Genomic DNA, 15195 nt, shown 5'->3' on the forward strand with positions numbered 1-15195 from the left:
TAACCATTTGACACAATTTTTCTCTGGAAGGTAGTATGGTCTTAATCCAACAGAGTCCTTATTGCTTCCTCCTTTCCAGGCTTATTACAAAGCAGTAGTAATCAAACATGCATCACTGGCATAGAGACAGGCATATGGACTGGTAGAATAGATTGAGTCCAGAAATAAACTGTATGTCTATGCTCACATTTTCAACAAATGATTGAATATCAATAAAGGGTCAAGACCAGTGAATGTGCATAACAGTATTTTGAACAAATGGTGCTAGAAAAACTAAATAGCCACATGTATAACCATATTCAAGAATTAACTCAAAATGGAGCAAACCTAAATTTGAGAGCCAGAACTATAAAATTCTTAAACCAAAAAGGTAGATATCATGATCTTGGATTTAGTAATGAAACCTTAGATAGAATATCCAAAACACAATGAAAAAAATATAGGTAAGTTCATAAGACTTAATCTATTGAGACTTCATAAATATAATAAACTTGTGCATCACAAGACAAGATCAGGAAAGTGAAAGACAGCCCATGGGATGGGAGAACATATTTTCAAATCATCTAACTAATATTCAGAATATGTAAAGAATTTCTTACAGGTTGTGATTATTAGTCTTAAATGTCAGTCGGCTAGGTTATAGTTCCTGGTTATTTAGTCAAGCAAATCTATAACCAGTGGACTTTAGAGGATGTTACCCTGGAAAATGGGTGGGTCTCAGTCACTCAGTTGAAACCTTAAAGGGAAAACAGGTTTTCCAGGGAAGAAGAAGTCATACTTCAGATCATAGTATAAAATTCTGTTGAGTTTCTAGTCTGCAGGTCACCCCAGAGGCTTCAACCCTGCCAGCCTACACAGCACAAGAGTAACTCCATGAGTTAAATCTCTTTGTGTGTGTCTCTCTATTCAGGTACCTATACACATGCATATGTCATACACATCAAGTGTATATAGACATACATGTTCTTATTATAAATATATATGTTCTTTTTCTCTGGAGAACCCTAACTGATAGAGATTTTTTTATGCAAAGGCTGGTTCTAGAAGAACAGAATCTCAGAGCTTTTCTCAAATGGTTCTGGGGTCTCTAGAATTCGTTCTCTGACCTGAATAAATTTAAAGACACTAACAATCCTATTTCCTTGGTCAAAGTGGGCACTGATAGTTCATGCATGTGATGAATGACCAGCTTGGTGGCATTCCCCTGCTGGACCCCAGACACCCACTTCTCTTATATCTTATCACTCAGAGACCCAACTAGAATGGCTTCCACCCCCATGATATAACCAAAGCACAAGACTGAAAAGGAACACTGCCAAACCAGGGGTGAGAAGCTCTAGGGGCTCAGGCCCAGATACCCCTTTAGGACATATGAATGACAATACAACTGAGTGTGTAAACTGTCAGTTGTCTGAGGCCATGGACCACAAAACCTCAGGGCCCCTCAAAGTCACCTGGGCCAGCAAGGGAGAGAGTCTTTTGCTGGACAGAAATACAGACACTTATCCTGACAAATGAGAGCTCACCTGTGATCCATGAGGTCCCAATCAGGGAGGAGCGGAGATGATGTATCTGAAGGAGAGGCTGTGAAGGAATTTCTGCCTTAAAAAAAATGTATGAAGAAGTGCAGAGATGCTGCTAGAATTCCTGGTTCATAACGTTAATAGGACAAGGCCCAAGTAGCCTCAAAAACTGCATCTTTCCCCTGCAAACAAGACAAGCAAGAAAGGGAGTTTGGAGGTCTTGGACAAGGATTCCAAGAGGATTCGAATCTAGGTAAAGGGTGGTCACTGAGTCCCTAAAAAGAACTGAGGATGGAAATGATCTTCCTCTGAACTTGTCCTTTTCATATGCAGTTTAATCTCTTCACATTTTTTCCCTCACCCAGAGCTGATACAGTTCCAGAGATTGAACTAGAAAAAGTTCCTAATTTGGCCAAAAGAAACCTCAGTCTTAAGAGAAACAGAAATGTTTCCTTTCCTTCAAAACTGCAGAGAGGCAATTAGTGTCCCGGGACAGGAAATGGTTAGATATGTGTTTTTTTAAAGACACCCAAATTTCAGTGGTTGTTTCTCCACCCCTGGGAGAGGCAGTGAAGACATCTTCTAAAGACGGACCTACGCCATGACTCCACAATTCCACACTCGGGCTAGCATCCAACAGAAATTCTGTATGTTCACCACGCAACAGAATGTTCAGAGCAGTATTATATGGTAGAGTTTCTCTAAACAGCAGAAAACCCAATTGTGCATCAATAATAGAAAGGACAAATAAAATGGTTTTTTGTATAATGGACTACTATATACAAATAAAAATGAACTCATCACGTTCAATTATGTTTGAAATTTACAAACATAATTTGAAGAAGTACAACATAAAAGTCCTGTGTGATCCCACTTAAATGAAGTTCAAAAATAAGCAAAACTCATTCAGAAGTTAGACTATTTGTTAATCTTGGTGAAGAGAGGGCAGTGAGAGTTTCATAATTTCTGAAACTAAACAGAATAGCCAATTGTTCCAAAAGTTGTTATAGGGAGCATTTATTAGCAATCGGAACAGGGGTCCCTGGTGAGGGAAGGGATTCTCCCAGGAGTTGGGCACCCCCATGTATGGAAACCCTCAGCCAGGTTCACTGTCATCCACAGCATTTTCAGCTCTAGCCATGCAGGACTCCAGCTGGCTGTGTGGGAAAGAGCCGAACTCTGCAAGCCTCAGACCAGGCTATTCCGTTTCCTGCCTTTACCCAGGGAGCTGTCATCTGTCTCAACTATGGGTGAGGCCCTATGCTAAGGGTGCTAACTGTTGAATAACAGTCAGTAGGGTGTGCTTGCCCTCCTGGAAACAGCTTCTAGAGCACGCTCTGAACTCCTGTAGCTGACAGCAACGAACATGCAGGCACACTGAGAGAGAGGAGGTGAGGGGTGAGGGAGGTAAGATGGATATCTGGGCTACCATCTCTGGTGTTGGGCTGGAAGTCTGGGAGGGCGCTGGGTGTGTGGAGACTGAAGGATCCAGCAGAAGAGCGGGATGGCAGGGGCTTAAGCAGGAAGAGAGAGGGCTTTGTTGAAGCAGGGGCTTCTGAGGTACACGGAGGCTGTGGATTGCACTTGGCGGTTTGTGAGGGGTCCCTGAATAGCAGAGGGGGTAGTCAAAGTTATATTTTAGGAGGGTTAAGTGGCAGTGGCTGGGTGGATGGCTGGAACTCAAAGTTCATATAAATTAGTTTTTTTTATTATAATTCCATTCAAATCTTGAGATGAGAGTTCTTAACCCTCAACCTTATTTAATCTGAGCTAGAGATCATCTCCTGAGAGATGCTGACTCTCATAACCAAGCATTTCCATGCTACATCCCAGTAGAGCTTTGTTTTAACCAAGGTGAGATAGATGGGATTTTCTTGACTATAATGACTCATAACTACACCACCCACTAGTTTCCAGGTCATTTAGTGTCTCTCTCGATGCCCCCGGCAGTCCTGAGGTGTCCCTTTGCACCAAAGAGAGACCGGGCTGGAGCGAAGGCGTTCACTAGGAGTCACTCCAGCACTCGGGTCTTTCTGGATGCTAAGGGTGACCGCCTCCCTCCCCGAAAAGGAAGTGAGGGCGGAGCCAGCGGGACTCCCGCCCCTCCCGTTGCCTTGGAGACGAAACGCGTCCTGCTGCAGTTGAGGCTAGACCCGCTCTCCCGGACTCACCGGAGTGGTTTTCTCGGCTGGTGGGGGCGCGACTGGGCCCCTGGGAGAGGGGACTCCTTCCACTTGTCCAAGCTTAGAGGGGACGTCCAGGGGCTGCCCCGTTCCTTGGTGCCGTCGGGGTGGGTGCCGCGAAGAGACTGCTGGATCTTTCTAGCTCACAGTTGGGGCCCTGGTAGAACAGTCGGGTTCAGGCTTTTCCCTCCACGTCTCCCTCCCTTGACCATTCTTGGAGGGGAGCAGGGGCCCTGGATCCCTGTTTCGTGACAGGGCTTAGGGGAGAGTTCAAAGCCGGTTTGAAATCTCAGTCACACCTTGGGTGCATTGCCTTTTCCCAGGAGAGCTTGAAGAGCAGAGCACATGCACACAAAAAACTTTAATTATTTTTTGTCCCCAAATTCCGCCTTGGATTTGCACCCCATGAGACTGAGACTCAGTCACTTTCTCAGGGAATTCAGTTTTGATTTTGCTTCTTTGCCTCCTCCCTTATTTTTGCTTAAAATAAGAGAAGAGGGGGTCTCAGATCTGCTGGTCACCCCAGCTGGATGCCTGGGGGGGGGGGGCTTGTCATCTGGGGATTACTTGTCCTGCGGGTGGGGGTGGGGGGTGAGGAGGTGGGGGGTGTCAGTTATCAACCTCTGGGTGGATGTGACCCAACCCCAAATATGATTCCTGGAAACTGGATTTCCAGCAGGAGCATTCAGCCAGCGACCAAGATGTCCTCAGTGGGCAAGGTAACCAAAGTTCCCACCGGGAAATTCTACCAGCAGATCTTCAAGGCTGAGGTAGGTCTGTCCCTCTGCTCTTTCTACTCCCCCTTTCCTCTGCTCCCCAAACTTCCCTCCCTCTGAAGTTTTCCTTACCGGAGAATCTAATGAAATAAACACTTCGGAATTGCTTTGCTTATTGGTTCTGAAAATATAGGGAAAAAAAATTAGACTATCTTGTCATTTTTTAAATATTGAAGTATAATTTGCATACATTATTTTAGTTTCAGGTGTACAACATTTGTATACATTGTGAAATGATCATCAGCTATATTATTGTTTATTGATAGTCCCCGTACTGTACATACTTATTTATTTTATAACTGAAAATTTGTACTTCTTTATCCTCGATTCACATTTTGCTCCCCAAATCTCCACTTCTCTGGTAGATATCAATCTATTTTCTGTCACTATGATTCATTTTGTCTATTTTTTTAAAGATTGCATATATAAGTGAAATCATACAGTATTTGTTTCCGTCTTTCTTTAAGGTCTATCCATGTTGTCACACATGGCAAGATTTCATTCTTTTATGTGATTGAGTAGTATTCCATTATATTTCCATATATACCACATCTTCTTTATCCATTCGTCCATTGATGGACACTTAGGTTGTTCCATATCTTGGCTTTTGTTAATATTGCTGCAATGAACAGAGGTTCTGCATATATCTCTTCAAATTAGTGTTTCATTTTTTCAAGAAAGTACTTGAAGTAAATTGCTGGATCATATAGTAATTTATTTCCAATTTTTTGAGAAACCTCCTTACTGTGTTCCATAGTGACTACACCAGTGAGAATGTTTATTCTTGAAAATTAGAAAATTTAAATTACTCAGAAATAGCCAGAGTTAATCATTGGATGCCCTGGGTCTTTTGCCTTTCAAAAAGGCATTTCTAATTTTTCTGTTTAAAAACTGGGTTTGATTCTATACTACTGTTTTGAAACCAGTTTTTCACCACCAACAGTATTTTACAGACCTTTTCAGTGTCTAAGGGCATCCATGTACTTGGTGCTTAGCGACACTCTCTTTGTTGATATTGGAGCCTCATAATTTATAACAGTAATACCCTCTTGACAGACACGTAGTTTATCAGAACCACCTTGTTGTCTCTAAAATTAATTGCACAGACAAAACAATATCTCACAAGAAACACAGATTCAAACTCTTCCTTTAAAGTTCTATAATACTTATTTAAAAAGTATTTTCATTTCTACTCTGAGCTCTAAATTATGCTGATATGGAAGTTGTAAAAGCATAAAGAGACCAAGAAACAAACTACACACATAATTTTGGTCCCCTTAGTTTCTCCCAGTCATTTATTTATACATTTAAAAATTTGAGATCATACTCTATGATTTTAGTTATAATTTTTAATTCATGCTTTTAAATGGTATATTTTATGGTGTATCATATCATAGGCATCTCCTTATGACATAAAAATCCTTTGTAAGTTCATTTTTAACAATGTCTAATATCCCATCAAGGGACATAACATGTTTACTCGATCAATTCCCTATTATTGGACAGTTCCATTTTTCTAATTCCTTGTGATTATAAAAAAAAAGCTCTGGGATGAGCATCTAAATGGTCCTCATTAAAATTTCTTGAAAGCTGCCTCTGGAGGCACAGGGGTCTCCCTGCAGGGAGTGGACCCTGGGGTTGAAGGGCTCTCTGTAAAGTTCCTTTTTGCCAGCTGATTCCCACTTGAACTTCTAAGACTGCACAGCACCCTGAGGACACTAGGGAGTATCTGTAGCTCGGACCACCCCCAACTCTGGTCTTGGGTGGATTCAGATGCAGCTAATCCATACCCTGGCGGCCTCCAGGAAGCAGGCTCTGGAGCGTTCCCAGGCTCTGGTGAAGAGTGGCAGGAAACCCTTCATGAAAAAGACAGATATTCCTGAGGGGGAGATTATGTCTCATCGGCAGCGGAAGTGGGTGCACAGTCTACCCAATGACTGGATCACAGAAAACCCTGTTCTCTACAGGTAGGTTCTGGTGGCCAGGCCACACTCCCACACACTGAGGTGGGCATTGGGGGTGCCATTCCCTGCGATGGAAGCAGATGGGATGGAGCAGGGAGCTCAGGAATTCCTAGAAGTTAAACTTGAGACTTCAGAGCATACCGTTTCAGTTCCCTGAGCTCAGAGTCCCCAAGTAGGAGGAAAGGGAAAAGAGGGGAAGGGAAGGAAAGGGGAGGGGAGGGGAAGGGGAAGGGAAAGAAAAAAAATCACCGTGTGCCAACCCAGTATCTTACAAAACCAGCTGGGCTGGCCACAGGTTGGGGGGAGGGGGCACCCTTGGGCAGGTGACTGGGTACCAGGAAGGTCTGGGCAAAAGAACAGGGGGCTCCCGGATGGGAGGGGACCGATTGTCCTAATGGGCGGGGTGCAAAGGCATGTCAGAAGAAGAGGATTTGGGGCAGGACGGGTCAGTGCCTCTCCGCCAGGGCACAGTGTTGGCGGGACTCGGGGCCACCACCTGCCCACCCCTGGCACCTGGGAGAATGTAGCAGGAGCTGGACTTAAGCTCTTTAAGCTCTGCACAGACATAAACTCATCTCTGGGACTCTGGAGGGCAGAGTGGGGGGAAGTCAGTTTCTCTACTTGCCTTTGTTTCATCCTTTCACCCCCTTGGAGCAGAGATCTGGGGGCTCTGGGCTTTTGCCAATGCTCAGAAGATAACCTCCTGTGCTCAGTTGCCCTGAGGTAGTGGGATGGGAGTTTATTGTTCTCCTGGGCTTATGCCTCAGGGAAAAGGAAATGATCAAGATGGAAAAAGCTCAAGAGAGCGAGAACACCATCGCTGCCCGAGAAGTGCGGGGCCTCATGGACACCATAGGTAAGCTCTATTCAGCCTCGGGCAGGCCTGATCTGGGCAGGAGAGTACAGCATGGGTTTCCTGGGAGCTCTGCCATGGAGCACGTGAAGCCCCTGCTATGTTCCTCCACTCAGTCAGAGAACCTTCTCCCTGCCTTCTCCAGTGGGAGCTGGGGAAGAGGAGGGACTCCTGCACAGCGGACTTTTCCAAATAACAGACAGTTAGCTAAAGGGTGTTTTCTGCTTTGTTGAGATAGCAGGGGTTTTCCGCAGTCTCTGCTTTCTTCCTCCATAGAGCTTTCTCTGAGTTTAACTTTATCCCAATATGGAGGTTCTTTTCCCTTATGATGAAAAACATAATATATGTTCACTGATTAAAGCAGAAAGTAAATGCTTTCTGCAACCCCACCCTAGTACCTGCTAAGTGCTATACACCTTTATTTACTCTTATTTGCATATGTATTTGCTGCTATAAAACTTTTTTAAAAAAACAAAAATTGTCCCTTTCTATACATACTATTTTGGAAATTTTTTCAGGTGTTTAACTCAATATGGGAGACTTTATTCCCCACAAGACTTAGGATCACGTTTGTCTTTTTTTTTTTTTTTAAGATTTATTTATTTATTTATACAAACACCGGGTACAGTCAGAAGCGCGGGAGGGTGAGAGGATTCACCAGAGAAGACAAAGCAGGGAACAGAGCAGGCAGACTGAGGAAATACACTGCTGAGGGGAGCAGCGGGCACAGCAGGAGAGTCTGTCACGCCATGTGGGACCCTTGCTGGTGGCCGGGAATCTAATCGAACCAGCACGCTGCAGAGGCTGCAGGCAGCTTCTCAGTCCAGCGCTCAACCACTGCGCCACCAGGGGAGGCCGGGATCACGTTTGTCTTTGACTCTTTTTCCTGAAACCTCTGACGCTGGGGCCTGGTTTGGAGTTCCCGTCACCTTTTTTACTTTGCTGTCTTTTCCTGGGTGCTCTCCCCTCACCCTGGCACTCTGAGACCACCTCAGCACCTCTATTTTTCTCTCCCAGTTCCTGAGAGAACCAGCAACCTCACCTCTCAAGTGGAAAGAGATAGCAAGAGGAAGGGCTACGAGAGTGCTCTGGGGAACTTTAAGGAGGAGATTGCTCAGGTTGGCATGGTAAGGACCCTCCCTCTTGCTCCTCTTCTGTTCGGGGGCTATTCTGAAGGTGGGCTTGGCTTGGCACCCTCCCTTTCTTTCCCCCCAGCTCAGTGTTCCTCAGTGGCTCTCCACCCTGTAGATGGAATCACAGTGGCTGTGTCTGAGTGGCTCATTAGGAGTGTAGCCTTATTGGGGGGTAACTTTCATTACCTATTTATAGATAAGGCCCAGAAAGTGTTGCCAGGACTAAGGCTAAAGCCCAGCCTTTGCTCCTTCAATTCTGTCATACTAATGAGGGGTTAAAAGGCCTGCCCTTCCATTGACAGTCTGTACCAGCCTCACTTGGTCCCCTGTACATTTCCAGAGACCTCATTTCCAGCCACAGTATGTTCTCCAGAATGTTCCCGAATGAGACCCTTTTCCTCTTTCAGGTCTTCTCTGAACCCCACAATTCACCCCCTAATTTTCTCTGACTCACGTGGTTTCCCTTGATTTTTTGAGCTGGCTGTATACCCAAAGCACCAAGAAGACGTTCCCCCAGATGGCTCATCACCTTCTGAATACATCCCAGATGGACACGAGCTCTGATTTCACCCATGAGCTCTGTGGCTTTGGTCACACAACCTAACTGAGCCTCAGTTTCCACAGCTTATGTTACCTTGGAATTCTTTCACTGACCACTTCTTTAATGAATATATGTTGAGCCTCAACCATGGGCCTGGCCTCATATCAGCACCTCTTCCATGGGCTGAGAGGACCGAGTGAGTCTGAGGAGAAATTCTTAGCATAGAGTAGAGGACCCAGCACATGGTATTTGTCCAACATGGTGGCTGCCCTAGTGCTCTGCTTGTGAACTAATTAGCAAATCTGAACAACATAGGTCTAGCTAGTGACTATTATTTTTGACATGGGACCATAACTGGCACTTCCCCATTATGGATGGGGGAGGGGGGTGGTGTACTCCCTACTACCCTGGGGGCCAGGGTAGATGATACACATCTGGGCGCCAGATGATACACCTTCATCCTCCTGACCTATTTTAGGAAATGGAACCACTCATCTTGGAGTCAGGAGCACTTCTTTTAAAAAAACTGACTGAATCTATTGAAGACATCAACCTTCTCTTCAAAGAGGTGGAGGATGGCAACTTTGAAAGCTACACTATCCAAGTAGGAGTCCCCTTGTGGCTGTGCCTCCTCCACCCTGGTCCTGCTCTTCCTTCCTCCATCCATTCTCCCAGCCCAACCAAAACTTCTTGGCACAGCACCTGATGGAGCTGTGGGACCAAGTTACTGAGAAGTACCTGTCTCAGAAGCAGGAGGTTAAGGAGCTGGATGAGACACTGCACTCGCTTGAATTCTCCCGGGCAGACAAAGTGAGTTGATCTGCAGGTAGACTTTTGGTGATTTTCTCTAGTGGGATATTATGGGGCATCACCTATTGTCTTTTATTTCTCCAGGGGAAAAAAAAAGAGTTATTAACTATGGTGTCTTGTCCTGTTTAGCTAAAAGCGGTGTTGAAAAAATATGTGGGAATCATAGAGAAAACTTCCTATCTCATGCAGCCAGACGTGTATAGGCTGATAAATAAAGAAGCCATGGTAAGTGGTTTTCATGCACAGGGGATCAACCCATGGGAGAAGGAGCAGGACCCCAGGATGCCCCAGAGTCTGGTCAGTAATGGGCTTCTCAATGTAATACTTCCATGTAACTCAGGTTGGACACAGAGGTGCAGAACCAGAGTCTTTGTTCAGTATTTGCAATGGAAATCTTTCCAAAGCACATTTCATGCTTCTCCGCTACCTTAATCCCGGTAACCTGGTGCAGCTTCATTGGCTTGAGAGCTGAGGATTTTATGTCCACCTACTGAGCCATGTCTTAGCTACATAGGCAGCACAACTGGTGCTGTGCTCTGGAGATATCATCTTTGGCAGTTTGTGCCTCAGAAGTCATCCCACTCTCCTGCTCTGTTGTCTAACTTTTCTATGGTTTTTGTCTCTCCTGCTGCTGATTAAGGGTGCCTATTGCTGAGCCATGCCTGCCTCTTAGCTCTGTGCCCACTGGTTCCCCCATCCTCACCCTCGGCCTCCACTAACTGCTTTCTTTGGAGTAAAAACCAAGAAATGCAAGGTTGTTATGATGTCTCTCCATCAGCTGAGTACAGCCTGACTCCACTGCCGCATTGAAGGTGGATTCTTTCGGCTATGCAGAGGGCCACTTCCTTGCATGGGTGTCCTGTCTGGAAAGCTGAGCTGGTCAGAAATGGGCCTCCTGGCAGCATGCAGGGTGAAGGGACCATGACATTCAGAACCATGATAAACTCCAGTCCAGATCTGTACCTGAGAGTCGTGAGCAAAGCACAAATAGGGAGTGAGCACAGACCTCCCTTTCCACTGCCCAGACATGAAAGCTCTCAAAACAATAGCCCCTGCACCGAGAACTCCTATCGATAACATGGGGATGATGCTTCAGTGTCATTACCTATGGGAGAATGATTAAAGAGACCTGAGTGATGGTAGCAAGAGTTTTTAACGGTGTCTGCTTGATCCATTAGGGCAGTCAGAGTTAGCAGTGCCTTGGTTATGTTTCATTGTTGGACTTCTCTGTATTTATTTTACTCATCATAACAACTGGCACTTGCTACCTGTCCTATATGCGTTTATCTCATTTGATTTCACAAAATGCCTATGCTATAAATAGCATGGTCTTTATATTGTGGCTCTGAAACCAGAGGCTCAGGAAGTACACTTTCCTCCAGCTAGTACCCTCCAGAAGTGTAGCTGCCATCAAACCTCTGTTCCAATGACAAGTGTTACTGGAATTTCTATCCACTGAGATTGGTTGTTGTCAGCCTGTCCCAGGGTAATGGCTAGAGGGCTTTGGGAAATGTGGGGAGGCATTTCAGCTGTGCCAGTCTCTGGGGCATGGGAGAGGCCAATCTGATCTAAGGGGGCAGGAATGCTAAATGTTAGGACAGACCATGTAATGAATTGTCCCCACTGTCATGCCAAGGGTCCCTAGAAGAGGACCATTGAGAGGAGTGCCAAGAATGTTCTAGCTCTGACTCCATTTGGTAATTGGGTCCCGTTTCTCATCATAGTCATATGTGGCTGGCCCCTGATGGCATGAGCACTCTGCTTTTGGAACAAATTTATAAGAAAAACAGCTAAACGCTGAGGGTCCACTGGAGCACTCCCCTCCAGTGAACTGAAATCACCTATTTTTTTTTTATAAGGACTTATTTATTTATGCATACAAGAGCTGGGGTTTAGGTCAGAGGTGTGGGGACGTGAGAGGTTTCACCAGAGAAAGAGTGGGGAACAGAGCAGGCAGAAGGACCGAAAACACTGCTGAGGGGAGCAGTGGGTGAGACAGGAGAGGTCTGCTGTGCTATATGGGTTAGCTCTCTGGCTGGGGATCAAACTCCTGGTGCAGTGACTACGGATAGCTTCATAGTGCTGAGACTTAGCCCCTTGCGCCACCAGGGAGGCCCCTGAAATCACCTTCTTTAACAATCTGATGTGACCTTGCAGCTGGGTTGGCGCTCACATGTTCAGGGCGTTACAGGGCAATCCCAATGTAGAGTGGGTTGGCCTAAGTGTGGGTCCTCACTCATGCACTTAAAAAAAAAGACTTATAATGAGACCCAACTGCAGCACACACAAAAGGGTTAAATAAGGGTTTATTTACAAAAAGGGGAAATGAAGAGAGGAATAACCCAGGGAGAAAGAGAGAGAGATAAATTGGTGAATGCATCCTACCAGTTCCCCTGAGCTGGGACCCCAAGAGTACACTGAAGACTGGCAAAAAACTAGCCCCCAAGGCCCACAGGTGAACTGAAATCCTCCAGCAATCCTCCCTTCAGTGGAAATGACATTATGGGATTTGCAGTCCTTGGTGCCTTGGATCTCCTTGGCCTGGGGTGGGGGTGGAATCTATAAAACCTGAGATTGTGGAGTTCACTCAGGACTTCCTCTCCCTGGCAACAAGGGTTCAGTTAAGCCTTCAGAAAACATCCTTGTCCCTGTTCCATGGCTGCTGAGCACCAGGCAGTTTCCTTAAGTGCCCAGCGAACCCTCAGCAATCTATAGCCACTGCCCTGCTGGTTCACACTGGGTCCCAGTCGCTCCCAATCTGTACCTCAGCTGACTTCTCTCTCCAACTGAGCCTGTTCTAAAACCCCTCCCCAGACATCCCCTCCCCAGAGCCTCCTCCCATCTCCTGCCCTCCTGTGCCCTTAGATCATCAACCACGCTCTGCTGGGCAACCGGAGGGCCCTCGCCCAGCTGTTTGTCAACCTGATGGAGGCCACGCTGCAGCAGGAGCTCGAGAGCCGCCGCCGCTGGCAGGACCTGCTCGAAGTATGGAAAACTCTCAAGAAGGAGTCTGTGGTGAAGAGTTTCTGGTCAGTGGCTGCCCACCCAAATGACTGGCACAGGGAAGGGGGTGGTGGGCTGCCCCCTCTTTGTCATTACTTTAAGGTGCTGTTGTTTTTCTTGCGGTAAAATTACTATGCATTCTTTTAAAAAAAATTAAAATAGCTGAAAGTATCAAGAAGAAATTTAAAATTACTACAGATCTCTCATCACAGAGAGAAGCACAGCTGATATTTCACATATTTTCTCCCAGGCGTTTTACATCTGCAAATGTAGATGTGTACCTCATTTTCTGAGCGCAGCACAAATTGTAAGCATTAGTCTGATGAGCTGCCCAATTTCCTCTCTCTACTTAGACACACAACTCTGTAGCACTGGGCCAAGGAAAAGACCATCTTCCAGGCTTTAGCTCCATCCTCCCCTCTGCTAGAAAGTGTACCAGTGAGGAAGGCTGAAAAAGGGCCCATCTCCATGCTTCCTCTGCCAGATGGGTCTTTGGTTAATATTGACACAAGGGTGCTGGAGATTTTGGCCAAAAATTATGGCTTGATTTTGCTAAGAAAGGGACACTTTGGGCCAACATATCTGAAAGTAACAAAGGGTGTCTGTCCATTTGTACTGCAGGTCTGGGTGCAGGTATCTGTGCATGTACATTTCCAGCGGGAAAGCACCAGATCTGGATCTGGTACTGGGGGTGAAGACAAAGTGTACCAAGGTCTGGCCCCACCTGTGCTTTCCCTGTGACCTTGATCAAGCACTTGAACATTCAGAGCCTTTCTCTCCCTACGCAACGTAGGCTCCGTGATAGACCTGCATTGGGATTTCTGTGACCAACTAGATACTGTGTGAAGTGCCTGACCTGGGCCTGGGAGGTTGTTATAAATGTCAGTCACTAATCATCCACAATGATGGCAGGAGCTGACATTTTCTGGGCAGTTCCATGAACCAGGTGTGGTGCTAAGGGCTTTGCTTATAATATCTCGCTGAGTTTTCATAAGTTCCAGATGAGAAAGGCACTGTAGTAATAGTACTATAGTAGCTGTATTACAGAAGAGGACACTGGGATTCAGGGGTGGGGCAGCGACTTGCTCCAGGCCACGAGGTGGCAGGACCCACATCTGGCTTTGTGTCTGCTGGTGCCATGCTCGTAGTGCCAGAGCTTCACTGGCAGTCCCTGGTTCTTTCCTCCCCTGCCACCTCCCTCTCTCCATTCCTTATTGTTCCTAAGGCCCAGGATGGGGAAGAAGTGTTGGGGAGTCATGTACTGATATAAGGGCACTGGAATTCTAAATGTTCTGACCATGGGTCTTATCCCCTGCCTCCAATCCACCCTACTCCTCCTCTCTTCATGATGCCAATATATCGGGCCTCCCAGTGAGTTCATGGCCAATGAGAGGACCCAGACGCCTCCATCTGTGAAGAAGCAGCTGGACATCATGCTGAAGAACCAGGGAGTCCTGCAGAAGAAGCGACTGGATCATCTCTGCACCATCTGGTACCAAGGGAGGACTCACTGGGCAGGAACATCTTTCGGGTTCCTTGGGGATGCAGGCCGAGTCCTCAGCATTGATCTTTCCCCTGAGTCAGAAGAAACAACAAAAGCACTTTTCGTGGCACTGAGAATTTTATCCACCTTATTAGTTTTACACCCATGTGAGAATGTTACTGCACAGGAGCAGGACGTTTCTGCCCTGGGAGAGACCTGTGGGGTCCCAGTAGTCATTGTATCCTAAGAGAACTTAAAAATATTGGTGGTAGGGATGAGACTTGCTTCTCATGGCCTCCAGGAAGTGCCCAGGAAGAGGAGAAGCATTTCCCAGCAAAGTGGCAGCCTTAGTCCTGCTTCCTCGTGGCAGTACAGGAGCAAATGCAAGACTCAGGTCCCAGAGGGAAACGTAGGATGCAGGGGCTCTGTGGCGTCATGCTTGCTACTTTCCCGTCAGTCAAAGCCAATCACATCACCAAGCCCAGCTCCCAGGGGTTGAGAAATAGACTCCTCCTCCTGATTGCAGAACTAATTATATTTGACTATTTTTCTATCTGCACTGTTACTGTGATTTTCAGGAGAGGATTCACTGTCCTTTATTTAGACAATACCCTATTGCTGGATATAAAGCTTGTTTGTGATTTTTTTGGTGTGTATTTATAAACATTGCTACTATGCAACAGCCTTAATGTATAAACTTTGTATATATTTCATATTGTGCCTAGTAGTGGCTTCACTAGAAGTCAAGTGGTGAAAACTTTTTTTCCTCATTGGGAAAATTTGCTTTTATTTTCTAATAAAAGCACCAGAAAGTCTCCAGCAAGCACCTTCCCTTCCTCAGAATTTGTGCAGATACTGTGCTGGAACTGCCAGTTTTGGTAAGCTTAAAGGTGCTACCAATTTTGGGAAGTGAGCATCTTATCCAA

General features: G+C 46.0%; 1 protein-coding gene across 1 annotated transcript in view; it reads left to right on the forward strand.

Annotated features, from left to right (window-relative positions):
• Positions 1–4407: 4407 nt before the first annotated feature.
• CCDC180 (coiled-coil domain containing 180) overlaps positions 4408–15195 on the forward strand; it is a gene marked incomplete at both ends in the record, with an annotated part of 49576 nt that continues 38788 nt past the window's right edge. The window contains 9 exons of the mRNA XM_084237795.1: positions 4408–4476; positions 6256–6449; positions 7214–7302; positions 8317–8426; positions 9452–9577; positions 9673–9783; positions 9913–10008; positions 12649–12812; positions 14159–14278. Coding sequence (XP_084093921.1) covers positions 4408–4476; positions 6256–6449; positions 7214–7302; positions 8317–8426; positions 9452–9577; positions 9673–9783; positions 9913–10008; positions 12649–12812; positions 14159–14278 — 1079 coding nt within the window. The remainder of the gene's footprint in view (positions 4477–6255; positions 6450–7213; positions 7303–8316; positions 8427–9451; positions 9578–9672; positions 9784–9912; positions 10009–12648; positions 12813–14158; positions 14279–15195) is intronic.

The sequence above is a fragment of the Talpa europaea genome (genome assembly GCF_964194135.1).
Source record: "Talpa europaea genome assembly, chromosome: 7".
Lineage (NCBI taxonomy): Eukaryota > Metazoa > Chordata > Mammalia > Eulipotyphla > Talpidae > Talpa > Talpa europaea.